This window comes from Biomphalaria glabrata, chromosome 15, assembly GCF_947242115.1.
Source record: "Biomphalaria glabrata chromosome 15, xgBioGlab47.1, whole genome shotgun sequence".
In the NCBI taxonomy this organism is placed as follows: Eukaryota; Metazoa; Mollusca; class Gastropoda; family Planorbidae; genus Biomphalaria; species Biomphalaria glabrata.
This window is the reverse complement of record NC_074725.1, coordinates 16145385-16160173: the sequence shown is the minus strand read 5'-3', so window position 1 is coordinate 16160173 and position 14789 is coordinate 16145385. Positions and strand designations below refer to the sequence as shown.

At 36.8% G+C, this 14789-nt stretch overlaps 1 protein-coding gene across 3 annotated transcripts in view; it reads right to left on the bottom strand.

Moving 5' to 3' along the window:
* Window positions 1-14789, bottom strand: part of LOC106073675 (stimulated by retinoic acid gene 6 protein-like) — a 46845-nt gene that overhangs the window by 15276 nt on the left and 16780 nt on the right. For all 3 annotated transcript variants that reach the window (XM_056012910.1, XM_056012909.1, XM_056012908.1), the window contains exons 7-10: window positions 14228-14448; window positions 10573-10649; window positions 7577-7638; window positions 2753-2960 (exon numbers count right to left, since the gene is read on the bottom strand). In XM_056012910.1, the coding sequence (XP_055868885.1) occupies window positions 2753-2960; window positions 7577-7638; window positions 10573-10649; window positions 14228-14448 (568 nt within the window). The remainder of the gene's footprint in view (window positions 1-2752; window positions 2961-7576; window positions 7639-10572; window positions 10650-14227; window positions 14449-14789) is intronic.

The following is a 14789-nucleotide window of genomic DNA, read 5'->3' as shown; positions in this document are numbered from 1 at the left end:
TTTGATATTTCTCATTACGTTACTGTCCACGCGGTCATTGCTGGCTATTTGCTATTTCTCATTACGTTACTGTCCACGCGGTCATTGCTGGCTATTTGCTATTTCTCTTAACGTTACTGTCCACGCGGTCATTGCTGGCTATTTACTATTTCTCTTCACGTTACTTTCATGCTTCTAAACTACTAGAAAGCCAATCAAAATTCGCCGTACTTTCAAAACTTTGTGATATTATAATACAAGGAGATGTCTTTTTGTAGGCCGATACAATTGTAATACGTCTCCCTTTGTCCCAACTGTGTTTTAATCTTTGTACGGTATTGTTATATAACCCTGCCATGCACACCACCTTCCAAGTTAGTGCAGAAGGTGCGCACTGTTAGAGACTAGACTGAGAAGGTGCGCACTGTTTGAGACTAGACTGAGAAGGTGCGCATTGTTAGAGACTAGACTGAGAAGGTGCGCACTGTTAGAGACTAGACTGAGAAGGTGCGCACTGTTAGAGAATAGACTGAGAAGGTGCGCACTGTTAGAGACTAGACTGAGAAGGTGAGCACTATTAGAGACTAGACTGAGAAGGTGAGCACTATTAGAGACTAGACTGAGAAGGTGCGCACTGTTAGAGACTAGACTGAGAAGGTGCGCACTGTAAGAGACTAGACTGAGAAGGTGCGCACTGTTAGAGACTAGACTGAGAAGGTGCGCACTGTTAGAGACTAGACTGAGAAGGTGCGCACTGTTAGAGAATAGACTGAGAAGGTGCGCACTATCAGAGACTAGACTGAGAAGGTGCGCACTATTAGAGACTAGACTGAGAAGGTGCGCACTGCTAGAGACTAGACTGAGAAGGTGCGCACTGTTAGAGACTAGACTGAGAAGGATGTTTATATTAGGAAGTAGAGAACGGAGTTCCGCCTAAGTATAGAGGTTAATAAACATTGTAAATAAACATCGTTGCCTCGTTGAGTTGCCTCCCTTAAGTTATTACAGTATATAGATCTAGAATTAAAAAAATAAATTATATGGATAATAGACTAATTTACACCAGGCTTAAAACTGTTTTTATTTTTAGTTTAAACCAAAAAGAGAACATATTAAAAAAAATTAATTTATGCAAATTTATTGCAATCTGTAGAAAGTTAATTTATAAACATTGCTCTATAGAATATAGTGTGTATATTTTATGATAATGCACATTATACAACAACCTTGCAAAATATACCTTGCCCACACCAAATTTATGTCATACTCCGCCACTGCCTGTATTCATTGAAGAGTTAAATTAATTAAAAAACAAACATTTTGGCCAATATGACTGCCTTTTGTATTGCCTTTGTTTTTCAATCTAGCCAGTGATCCATTGGAGGCCTGCGACCTTGATTTCGTTATTTACAAGTACTGTCCTGGCCATTCAGGAAGACTATCTGTTGGGCGTGCAGGTTTTTTTTTTAGTTACATGGTAGATGCTATCTATAGTGCTCTTCTGTCCGAGAGATCACCAGTTGCAGTTCCAAATCACAGATGAATCCATACTAATGCATGAGCAGCGTATTAAATATCCACCAACGAGGAACTTGGCCAATGTGTAAACAACGATATCACAAATAAATCTGGTTACAAAAACAGATCGAAATGTGTTGCATTAGGACTCATTGTACAGAAGTTATTGTCTGCTATACCGTCTTCTTATTTGGTACAACGTGCAATGTAGTTGTGAACCTCATCCCAAATTTAAAAAAAAAACCGACTTGTGTGCTCGTTGAGCCAGGTATAAATTCACTCTTAAAATCTAATAAGTCTCATCCAAGTCTTTTGTTTCATTTATTTTATTTGAAACAAAAAGTTATAATCTCAATTAGCTTAAACAAAGTATTTTCTATTGTCGTTGTTTGTTTTTTTTTGTTGTTGTAGTTTGTTTTTTTACATTAGCAACATTTATAATATAATATATGCTTTTATGTGGCTTTTTTACTTAAGGGTCTCCGGGTCAAAAAGTCTGAGAACCTCTGTTCTATACCATAGATATATATATTATATCTATACTATAAAGTAGAAAGTAAGGCGTATGTATGTATGTTTGGAATAGAAATAAAAACCGCTTGACCAATCTTGATAAAATTTGCAGAAATGTTCCTTGGGTACTAACTTAGAACGTAGTGTATGTATTGTGGCCCTAAAACAAACTTAAGACCCTCCAAAAAAAAGTTGACCGACTCTATTAAAGCTATAGTATTATATGGATCTAGGCTTTGCTTACAATGTTGACATGAGAAATGATCGAAATGATTTAGATTTAGATCTAATTTTAAGAACTACACTTTGCACATAAAGTTTTTTACTTTGACACATGAAAATACAAAATATAGTCTATTGATTTCATTATTTAATAAAATTAACCTTCAAATTTGTGTTTCAAAAGCATTTTTACATAAATTCGTTCCATACATCTGCGAATTCAGAATGTCCTTACTTTTACCATTCATTTAACAAATCGGGTAAACCCGTTTTAATTGTACCTTATATCCTATTCATCTATCGCTCTTTTCGTTTTTAATAGATATGAATGTATCGGCTTCGGGTAAACCCATTTTCGCAAAACTAATTTTATTTTCGTAGCGAAAGAGAAAAACTTGAAACTAAGTTTAACATACATCTAAATCCAATTCACTAGATTAGAAAACACAAACTAAGACCCGCAGGCCGCGGGTAATGTCAGGCTAGTATATATATATAATACAAAATTATAAATACTTACAATATACTACATCAGTTGCTTGAATTAATACAATTTCAACAGCCAAAGTAAGGTTACCCAGATCCCCAATGAATTCCTGGTAATCAGGATCGTCTGAGAATTGCCATAGGTAACCAAACAAATCTTCTAAGGTGTTGCCTAGTTGGTCCAATTTATAATTCAAATATTTCAACAAAGTCAAAGCAAAGAACAGAAACTCGACTGTAAGCTGGACAAGAGAGAACATAAATGATTTTTTTTTATTATTATTTGTATGCTGATCTTTCTAACACGAACATAAAGGCGTTGGTCAAAGACAGTTAATACTTGTCACAGTTGTTAGGGCACAATTCGAAAGTTTGTTTGTTTCCTAAATACGGGACATTTTGACTTAGAGACAATGGCGCGACTAGTAGAAACAAGACAATGCTTTGAGGAAAAATAGCGAAATATAAATAGATGTAAACAGACTACTTATGACGGCTTTAAAGAGAGGCACTGGCGGATCCGTGGGTGGCGGAAGGCGCACTCGCCCTCCCCCCCCCCTACTCGGCAAAATTCACCTATTTTTAGATTATTTTGCCCCCCCCCCCTTTTTTTCTAGTATGTTAGCCGCTCAGGTGGGGTGGGGAGGTGGATGGTCACATTTCTTTGTAGAAATCACAACTTGTTCACAAAATCCATTAAATATCTATAGGATTAAAACTTGTTATTGATATTTTAACCGGTCTTTATATTATGTCGTTCTCCTGTTGGTCAATTGGGTTGGATGAAAGGAGGGGGGTACATTAACTGGTCCTATTTTTATGGAGAAATCATAGTTTTTTAACAAAATTAGTTTAATTACTAAATTTGTTTTATACTATGTCGCTCCCTTTCTGGTATCTTGGCCGATTCGGTGGGGTGGAATGCGATAGCATCTACTGCCTTACCCACTCTAGCCCTCTGAGTGGGGGGGGGGCGGTCCTATTTTTATGGAGAAATCATAGTTTGTGAATAAAATTAGTTGAATAGCTATATAATAGAAGCTACTTATTTGATATGTGAACCCATTTTATATCATGTCGCATCACACTCTTATCTCAATTTTTTTTCCTTAGTAAATATCAAATGAAAAAGGTTTGTACCAGGTGGGTGGGGCTATACATGCAATCGCCCTCCGCCCATCGGAAAAAAACAATACTTTTTCTTTTGTATTTACTTAAGAAATTACAAAATGAAAAAAAAATTAAAATAGTCACTAATATAATTTATATATGCTATAAATTAAATTCTTATATCGAGTCGCCCCACCTCCTATTCTTTAATGCCAAATGCAATCATTTGCAGATATTATAATAAGGAACGAGGGCTTTTACTCGATTAATCATGACGCGTAGGACGTAATCATCTTCTTTTTTGAAGTAACGTCTGTATAATATAAGATAAGAATCGTTTTCACTCTACCGCCCCTCCCCTTTTCAGACGAAAACATGACGTTTTAAAACAGAATAGTCAATTATGGCGACAGAGTTTATATAATTGCACATAAATTTATCATAATTATTTTAAGAAAGACTTTGTTTTCATAAGAAATTTTCCAGAATAAGAATAACAATTGAGATGAGATCTGAACCCATAAATTTTTTTCCTAGTCGCCTTTTTCCAACTTTTACTGAATCTGATATTCTTCAATTGTATAAATAAATTTGGGCCTATAACTCACAATTTATGCTTCGATCCTAAGAATGCAAAAAAAAATTATAGTAGAATCTAATTGGTCCACTTAATTTCTCCTTCCACTTACGAAATTGGTTTGTTTAGAACTTTGAATTATAGTTCTGTAACAAAACTAAGTAACTAATAGGCCTGTTGAACAAAATGTATCAAATTTTTTCAAATATTATTTTTCGAATACATTTTTTTTTCGACGGCGAAAATTAAGTATTCAAAGCCAGTTCGGTTGGGATTGATTGTGGCGTTATGGTCTCTCATCAGTAGAATTAGGTTATGGCTGGGCGTTTTGTCAGGTGTGGTTTGAAGTTGATTGTTAAAGTTATCATTGATGGTATCTACTGCATTCTCTGTCGGAACAAATACTTGGATGGGAGTGATTTTGAATTGGCTTGCTTGGACTCGAGCTGTAATGATGCGGTCACTGACTGGCTTCCAGAAATTAGCGCCGAGGCTCCTATTTTATACATGATGATGCCAAAACGAATCATGTTCTGAGTATTTTAATGGTCTTACCATCATTGATTATTTATCCACTTGATGTCTCAAAAAAAGAATCTACGCCGAACACTGAATGAGATTATGACATGGAGCACCTATAAAAGACAGCAACCAAGGCAAAAACTTTGCTAACGAAAATGAAGAACAGGATGCAAGGTGAGTAGAGCACTTCAAAGAGACTCCCAACTGACATTCACAGACCTGACTTAAGCATTCAAGGACCACTCTACAGACAATGATCTTAATGCCAAGACAGATTCAATTACATCAGAGGAGGTCATGCAGTCCTAAAGAACAAAAGAGCATCAGGCCTAGACATGATGTCATTGTGGATGCCTAAACAAGGGAGACACTGCCAACTTTTGGCTTGCGGTTTGTGTTATATGTGTTGGTGTGCATACAAATTCAAATTATTTTTAAATGTCGCTTTGTAATGTAATCGACATTGAACTCATCACCAACATCATCTGTCTCTTGACTTTCGTCGTAGTGGTACTGTGGCAGTCCTAATCACTGGCGGATCCAGAGGGGGGGCGAATATTAGTATAGAATTCACACAATTTATATACGAATTTATTACTTATGTTAATAATATATACGAATTATTTCTATTTCAGCCTATTTTTAGATTATTTCGACCCTCCGCTATAGTATTTTGGCCGATTTGGTAGGGTCGGGAGGGGGCGATGGCATCAATCCGCCCCCCATCCACCATAAACTTTCGAGTGGGGGGGGCGGTCCTATTTATTTGTAGAAATCACAGCTTGCTAACTGAATCAATTAACTATCTATATGATTAAAACTTGTTATTGGTATTTTAACCGGTCTTTATATTATGTCGTTCACCTGTTGGCCGATTGGAAGGGGAAGAGCGAATACCTCCACTGCCCTTCCCATCTAAACCCTTTGAGTGGGGGGGGGGCGGTCCTACTTTTATGGAGAAATCATAGTATGTGAACAAAATTAGTTGAATATCTATATAATATAAACAGGTGGAAGTGCGATACATGCAATCACCTTCCCCCCATCGGACAAATCAATACTTTTTCTTTTTGTATTATAGTAAGAAATTACAAAATGAAAAAAAAATCTGTCACTAATATAATTTATTTATGCTATAAAGTAAATACTTATATCGAGTCGCCTATTCCCCTATTCTTTAATGGAAAATGCAATCATCAGCAGAAGTTATAAAAAGGAGCGAGGATTAAAAGTTTTCATTTTACGCCCTTCCCCTTTCCAGACAGAGTTTGTGTAATTTGACATGAATTTATCATAACTATTTTAAGAAAGACTTTGCTTTAGAAAAGTTATAATTCAAACGAAATTTTTCAATATAACAGTCACGGTTGAGATGAGTTCAAAAGCCAGATAATCTTTTCCTAGTCGACTTTTTCCAACCTTTACTCTATCTCATATTTTTCTAGTTAAATAAATTTAGGACTATAACTCACAATTTATGCTTGAATTTTATTGAATATTATTTATCGAATATTTTTTTTCGGCGGCGATCCTCAAAGCCTTAATCTAAATATGTCTTTTCAAAGAACAAATCGGTTGTATTTGCAATGTATTAAGGGACTATAAATTCATATTAGAATATTTTTCCACATTTTTCCTTTATAATAGAATGAATAATAAGCTGTAGGTCAGGAGAATGCGTTACTGCAGTGAAGAATGCCAGAAAACGCTTTTAGCGTCGAGGCTTCGCCCCGAATCTCACTGATGAATAATGAGCTGTAGATGTCAGGAGAATGCGTTTCTGCAGTGAAATATTCAAGAAAACGCTTTTGACGTCGGGGCTTTGCCCTGAACCCCACTGATAAATAATGAGCTGTAGATGTCAGGAGAATGCGTTTCTGCAATGAAAAATACAAGAAAACGCTTTTGGCGTCGGGGCTTCGCCCCGAATCTCACTAATAAGTAATGAGCTGTAGATGTCAGGAGAATGCGTTTCTGCAATGAAAAATGCAAGAAAACGCTTTTGGCGTCGGGGCTTCGCCCCGAATCCCACTAATAAGTCAGCAGAATGGGTTTCTGCAGTCAAAAATGCAAGAAAACGCTTTTGGCGTCGGGGCTTCGCCACGAACCCCACTGATAAAAAATGAGCTGCACATGTCAGGAGAATGCGTTTCTGCAGTGTAAAATGCAAGAAAACGCTTTTGCATGTCGGGGCTTCGCCCCGAACCCCACTGAGGAAGCTTACAGCGCTCTCACAGACCTCCAAGCTTGCAAGAGAAAGGCCTCAACATGACTGTTTTTTTTTTTCTGTTTTTTATTTCGCCGAAGATTGAGAAACAGTCTTATTTTATTCTAATATATCGAATATAAACATATATATATATGCTGTACACACGTTTATGCATAGGGTTAGGGTTTACTGGGCCTTAGGGTTAGGGTTTGGAAAAAAATCGCCCCCTCCCCCACTTCAAAGTTCTGGATCCGCCAGTGGTCCTAATAACCAAATCCCTCCACTTTTCCTGGTCAGCAGCTGTTCTTAGCAGGATATCAAAGCCGGTCCATTCTTTTACATCGTCCGGGGAGCTTTTCTATACCTGTATCAAACTGAACAAGTAAATAAGGACTATCTAATAAAAACTATGACTAATGTAAAATGTACCGAAAACTTACTATATAAACAACACAGCCTCCCACAAACAACATACTGACGAATCTGGACTGGAAGCGGTATCCTAAAGAGAAACAAAATGACACATCAAGAATGAAAACGAGACAGGTTAGATATAATAAAACAACATTGAGCTGGCTAATTTTACGATGAATACAACACCTAAACCAATAAATACAATACGAATCTCACTTGAACAAGGGGTTTTAGTGTCTCTTCTTAAGAGGAACAGCTGCTATTAGTTTTGTATAGTCTGTCTTTACATCTATCAGATTTGAATTTTCAAAAATTAGAAGAGCTATTGTAAATCTGGTTTTAACAATTTGTTATAGCGTGTAAAGTCCATGTTTGTTATAGCGTGTCAAGACCATGTTTGTTATAGCGTGTCAAGTCCATGTTTGTTATCGCGTGTTATGTCCATGTTTGTTATAGCGTGTTAAGTCCATGTTTGTTATAGCGTGTCAAGTCCATGTTTGTTATAGCGTGTTAAGTCCATGTTTGTTATAGCGTGTAAAGTCCATGTTTGTTATCGCGTGTAAAGTCCATGTTTGTTATAGCGTGTTAAGTCCATGTTATAGCGTGTAAAGTCCATGTTTGTTATCGCGTGTAAAGTCCATGTTTGTTATAGCGTGTTAAGTCCATGTTATAGCGTGTAAAGTCCATGTTTGTTATCGCGTGTTATGTCCATGTTTGTTATAGCGTGTTAAGTCCATGTTTGTTATAGCGTGTCAAGTCCATGTTTGTTATAGCGTGTTAAGTCCATGTTTGTTATAGCGTGTAAAGTCCATGTTTGTTATCGCGTGTAAAGTCCATGTTTGTTATAGCGTGTTAAGTCCATGTTATAGCGTGTAAAGTGCATGTTTGTTATCGCGTGTAAAGTCCATGTTTGTTATAGCGTGTTAAGTCCATGTTATAGCGTGTAAAGTCCATGTTTGTTATAGCGTGTAAAGTCCATGTTTGTTATAGCGTGTAAAGTCCATGTTTGTTATAGCGTGTAAATTCCATGTTTGTTATAGCGTGTTAAGTCCATGTTATAGCGTGTAAATTCCATGTTTGTTATAGCGTGTAAAGTCCATGTTTGTTATCGCGTGTAAAGTCCATGTTTGTTATCGCGTGTAAAGTCCATGTGCAACCTGCAACGTCTGCTTTTTGCCCTACGAAGCTAAACCGTTTTAACTCTTTCTCTCCGTAATTATTTACCACATTCTGGTGGAATCAACGTTGGTATCGTCAGTCAGGAGAGAAAAAGTTAATACAGTGTCTCTATTTAAGTCGCCACTTAAGGAAGGTGGTGTGTGAAACCAGGACGATGATCTCTAAAATGGCTTCATCGATTTTCTTAAACATTTAACAGTGGATGCATATCACTGAGAAACAAATTAATTGTTCGTTGGCTACACTGAGAAATAAATTAATTGTTCGTTGGCTACACTGAGAAAACTCTAGTTTGACAATAATAATTTTTCAAGTTAATAAAAAAAGATATAAATTTGAATTTGGCTAGATAACTAGATAGATCTTGTTCAAGACCCTACGTCGGTTTTAAAAAGGACTATTGCGTTCGGTAATTTTCGAAAGTAAGTCTTTATTGATTCAAGAGTTTGATAATTTAATGTTCATGAAAACTTTGCGCCTCGTCTAGGTCTAAAGGCAAATCAGTGGAATAGTATAAAGTCCAGTAGATCTAAACATTTGCTTAGCCAGGATTCTTTCTCGGGTTGAGGACAGAAGGGAGAATGGGTTGAGGAGGGGGGGGGTAGATACAAATGTTTAATCGTTGTTTAATCTTACATTCATTAGGTTTTCAGGGACAGCAATCGCTCTTTATGCTGTATAAAGGAGGTATCGCCTTTTTAAAAGAGTATTTTTAATGTCGTTCTTTTTTTTTTTTTTTTTTTTGGGGGGGGGGGGGGATTAATCACGCAAGCCTTGACTTTTAATTTAGTTTTTTGTAATAGGGGAAGGTGGGGCTAGTTGTCACAGTTTTCAGATTTTGATGTTTTAAACATATTTAGAATTCATTGATTCTCACCAAACTTAACATGCTGTAACTTAAACACTCAGACAACAATTAGAGTAAATGAAATAAACTTTAGAGGTTATGTTTAAAGGTCAAGGTCAGTGGTCAAGGTTAGAAGGATGACTATACAACTTTTCCTTTATACTTGAAGGGAGTTTAATATGCATGTCACTGTTTCGACCATCAAAGTAATTAGACTAAGCTTTCTATAAGCTTGAAAATTCACTAAATAAAAATAACTAATAACAATGGCTACAAAGACAGTTTAGATCTCGTAAACTAGAAAAGATATTGAAAATCCGACATCATGAAATTTTAGACCTTTCAAAGTTCTGATGCGACGGCTACGTTTTTCTTTTCTGAGAGTGAAAAATTTTAATGTTGAAAATAAACTATGCAAGCACCATTTTTACAAAGAATCACTATTCATAGTAAAAACGGTAGACTATTAAAAAAATTATATTACTAGAATAAGTAATTTCTGTCATACTGACTACCTACATTTACAAAAAAAAAAATATTTAGCATACATAAAAATGGAATATATATTAATAGCAGATTGTTCCTTTACAAAATGGCAATAATATTTAGATCTAATAACTTCAGTTACACCAAATTCACATATAAATCTTTTTTCGTAACTATCAGTTGATTGAATACATATAAATATTAATAATGTGATAATATCATTATTAAATTTCCGTATCCTGTATCAAGTAGTTAGGCGAACTGACAATACAACAGTATCGGCAACAATTTCGATAGGAGCAAGTCTCTTCTTTTTGTATCGACGTAGATATATATATAGTTGTAGTTTTTATAATTAATTGTTCAATTGTTTCATATTGAAACCTGCCTTATTACCTGCCTGAGTGGACCAGTCCGCGGGCTGATTTTGAGTTTCCACACAAACTGTCTTTGTAACCTTGTTTTAAAGTATTTTTTTTTAATTTTATTTGTTATTTTTCTTGAACCAACCTTTTTCTCGATGATAAAATAACGACCAGATTTTTGCAAACAAAGATTTGATTTTGTTTTTAACTCCAACCAGCTTTCTGTCAAAAAAAAAATATTATGGATCAAAACTAGCAAAGTTATTCAGCAATAACACAAGATCACTTTAGTAACTAAAGACAATATTAATGTTTCATACAGTAAGCACATTTATTTCAAGGATTAAGAGTTGTACTGCTAAATCTACGCAACATACTTCACCATTATAATAAAAAAAAACATGGTCTGGAATATCTAAGCTATTTTTAGGTCTGTGGAATTTTAAATCCTTTATCTTTTTCCTTAGCAACTTTCCTGTGACGTAAGAGGCCAATCCTTGATACACAACTGCGTTTATAGGTTGGGCATCCTTAATCATCAGACGCTTTTTAACCCTTTCAGCATTCTTTCTATTTTTACGCCTTCTGCAATCCATCAGTCCAGTGCCCCATTTTTCCAACTGTTGATGTCAATTTTGAAGAGCTTCATGTCGAGTTTGCATACGTGTACCTTAAAAGTGGGTGGCCTTTAGCTCTTCTGCCTTCTATTAGATCACCATACAGAATGTTTGTAGGAGTCGACCTTCTATCATTCTGTGAACATGACCAAACCAACCTAGGCGTCTGCTGTTGATAACAGCGCGGATGTCCTGGCAAACTGCTCTTTGTACGGCTTCCTCATTGGTTATTTTATATTGCTATCTTATTTTTAAAAAAAATTCAACTTAAGCATCGGAGGTGGAAGACATTTATATTTGTCCATGTTTCACTACCGTATATCAGAATGCTAATCACACAGGTCCGGCAGACTAGGTCTTTGGTATTGTTAGTCAGCAAGGCATTGTTCCACACTCTTTTCTGCAGCAGTGACATGGTGTCCATTGCATTGGCTATCCTGTTGTTAATGTTTTTATTCAGGATATGATGGAGCCAAGGTAACAAAAATGGTCAATAATGCCCAGTGGTAGGCATTTAATGGTAACGTTAGATGCAGTGCTTGTGTTTTGAACTAGCATTTTAGTCTTGCTTTGACTAATATTTGAGCCAAACTTCTGGCATATAGCAGATAGCAGAGTCAACTAGGCTCTAAAGCTGAGTAGCAGATTCACCAACAATAGCTGCCTCATCGGCAGTAGCGGCCTTAGGGGTTGGCAAGTGGGGCAACCGCCCAAGGCCCCGCGCCTGAGGGGGGCCCCGCGATCGGAGATTCCATTGTCATCGTCAGCTTCGATAACCAGATCAGTTCTCATAAACTAGGATATTTGATACCACATGATTTGATATGATACCAATTAATATGTAACTCTTAACATGACATTTTTTGTTTCAAAATACGTTCAGTTTCGGTAAAGACAGCAACTTATGGCCTGTCGAGTCTTACAGATTAAAAAAAAAAAAAAAAAAAGCGGGAGTATTTTTGTCATTAGTTTTATTTTAAAACCCTTCCACGAATGTCGGAGCTGCGAAAGTCAATTAAATGAACAACTGTATACCAAAGAGTATTGTGTTTTCCTTGTAAAATTGGCACAATGGCTACTGGAGGGAAATTAAAAAATAAAGGTTATTGTGACTGGAAGCATCTTGGTAATAAACTTCGGCAGTACGATGTTTTTGTGAATCACGTCCAGTGTGTGTCAGCGTGGTTGGATTGAGCTCTGTCCAGCGGTAGCACAACGGATAACAGAATGCTAGAACAAAGTACAAAAGAAAGACTGCATTGGCGCACAGTCTGAACAACAAGCATTTCGTGGGAGAACAGATCAACTTTATGCACCAAACAACGGTCAATTTTAGGCTTGGTTGAGATGCTGGCCAAATTGGACTCAACCATCTTCGACTAATTAAGAACTCCATAACTTACGACCATATATTCGTGCACATTATTCAAAACAAGGTTATGGACCTGATGGGATCTGAAATAAAAGGGAAAGTTATTAATAAAATCAATCAAGGAGCAGATGTCCTTTCTATTGCGTTTTGTAGACGAATCAGATACAGACGTTAAGGTGGAAAACACTTCATTGAATTTGTAGATGTTGAAAACGCAACAGGAGATGGTTTGTCAGAGTCTCTTCTCGCCGTGCTGGAGAACCTTGGTATGGACTTCGCCGACTGTCGAAGCCAGGGAAATGACAATGGTGCGAACATGAAGGGAAAGCACCAAGGCGTTGAAGACGCACATTATTCATATTAACAGTCAATCATTTTACACTCCGTACGGCTGCCATAATCGGAAATAAGTTTTAGGAGACACAGCTAAATGCTTCTCTCAAGCTGTGACGTTTTTTGATATCATACAGAGATTTTTTTAATATAAAGGTTTTGCTGCGTCATCTGAAAAGTGAAAAAAAAATCGGAGGACACAGTTCCTTTCATGAAATCAAAATCACAGTCAGAAACAAAATAGTAATGCCGCCTAGAAAGTTATAATACGCTACGCCATCAAACGAAAGAATTCTGGGAGGCGCTATTGATTGTCGCTGACACCGCAAATGATCAATTGGGGAAAAGTAAAGCTGAATGTCTAGCGAACTTTTAGCAAGGAAGCAAAATGTTGCAATCTGCTGACATGCAAAGGCCTTCTTGCACTTTTTAGAAAGTACCGGGACAAAGATTTCTCTAGTGCACTGAAAGTAAGGCGTATGTATGTATGTAAGGGGGGTGTATGTCCTGCATAGAAATCAAAACCGAAAAATCTTGGCATAAATGTTCCTTGGGTACTAACTGGAACCGTTACGTATGTAGACCTAAAACAAACTTAAGACCCTCAAAAAAAAAAGTTGTCCAACTCTATGAAAGTATTACTATTTCGTGTAACAAAGAAAATTGCTTCTGAAATAAACGACGATCTGAAATTCAAGGAAAAGAGAGAGAGAATCAGACAAAGAATCAGACGAAAGAAATAAAAACAATCTGATTTATAGAGTAGAGATGAATCCACATTTTCGTCAACAGCGTTAGAAGCGGATGAGCCCGTTAGCGTGGTGTTACGATATATATATAGGGCCCCGCATATGACACTCGCCCAGGGCCCCACGCACTACTAAGACCGCCACTGATCATCGGCGTAGATACGTTTCTTGATTATTACCTTTATAACTGGTTTTTGCCCAAAAGATCTTGTATATGAAATACACCTTCATTGATGTCGTTAGAAGCATAATGTAGTAGGCAGTAGAAGAATATGCCAAACAAGTAGGTGCAAGCACACATTCCCTCTAGACACCGCTGCTAACCTTAAAAAGTGATGATTGGGTTCAGCTACATTTCACTGTACATTTTTTTCCTGGTGATCTTTATTCAATAAATCTTAGTAGTTTGGAAGGGCACCCTAATTTTTTTTTAATTGAAAAGGCCATTTCTGCTGACCATATCAAAGGTTTTCGTCAGATCAACAAATACGATCTATAGCGGACTGTCTCTCTCTCTCTCTCAGAATTTCTCCTGCAGTAGTGGTAGAGAGGATATCATGTCTATGGTCGATCTACCTTTCCTGAATCCACTTTGAGACTTTGGATAAGCTCTAGATAATTATCCCTAACATCCTTAATAGTTTAAAACCAAAAAAAAAGAAACAACTTCCCAATACTAATTGCCTTTTCAGCTCAATGATCAGTGACATTCATTCACTAATCACTTACTGTTTTCGTTCCTTTTTCCGTAGCAGTTTTCGGACATGCCGACCTTGGTAGGAGTCACGGACTTGGTCCAACGTTTTCTCTAACGTGTTTCCGGTGGTGACGTTGCGGAAGTAGCTGCCCTTCTTGCAGGCCATGACAAACTTGACAGGCAGAGATAGGCTCAGGAAAGCCCGGCAGATCACGCTTGGGAGAAACCTCAAGATAAGACGAACTTTTCTTTTCTGGAAAAAAATGAAGAGAAATTTAAATGGCAAACACCGTGCAACGTAATGAACTGATAGAGATACACCGAGGCTGAAGGAAAGAAAAGTTCAACAGCTAGCAATAATAAACTGACTTGTACGACGTTATCACTTTGACCGAATTTATGTTCAGATTAAAACATTTTGAATCTAGTGTTCGATAAGATTCCTGGATTCGAACTAAGGATCCCCTGCAAGTCAGCCGCGCTACCATTCTACTACTTGATCATTCTACGTGCCTTGTTGCATCTAATGTAAGGTCAATAGATTGGATTCCATGCAAAGATTTGATGTTATAAAAAAAACAAAATTAGATTGCA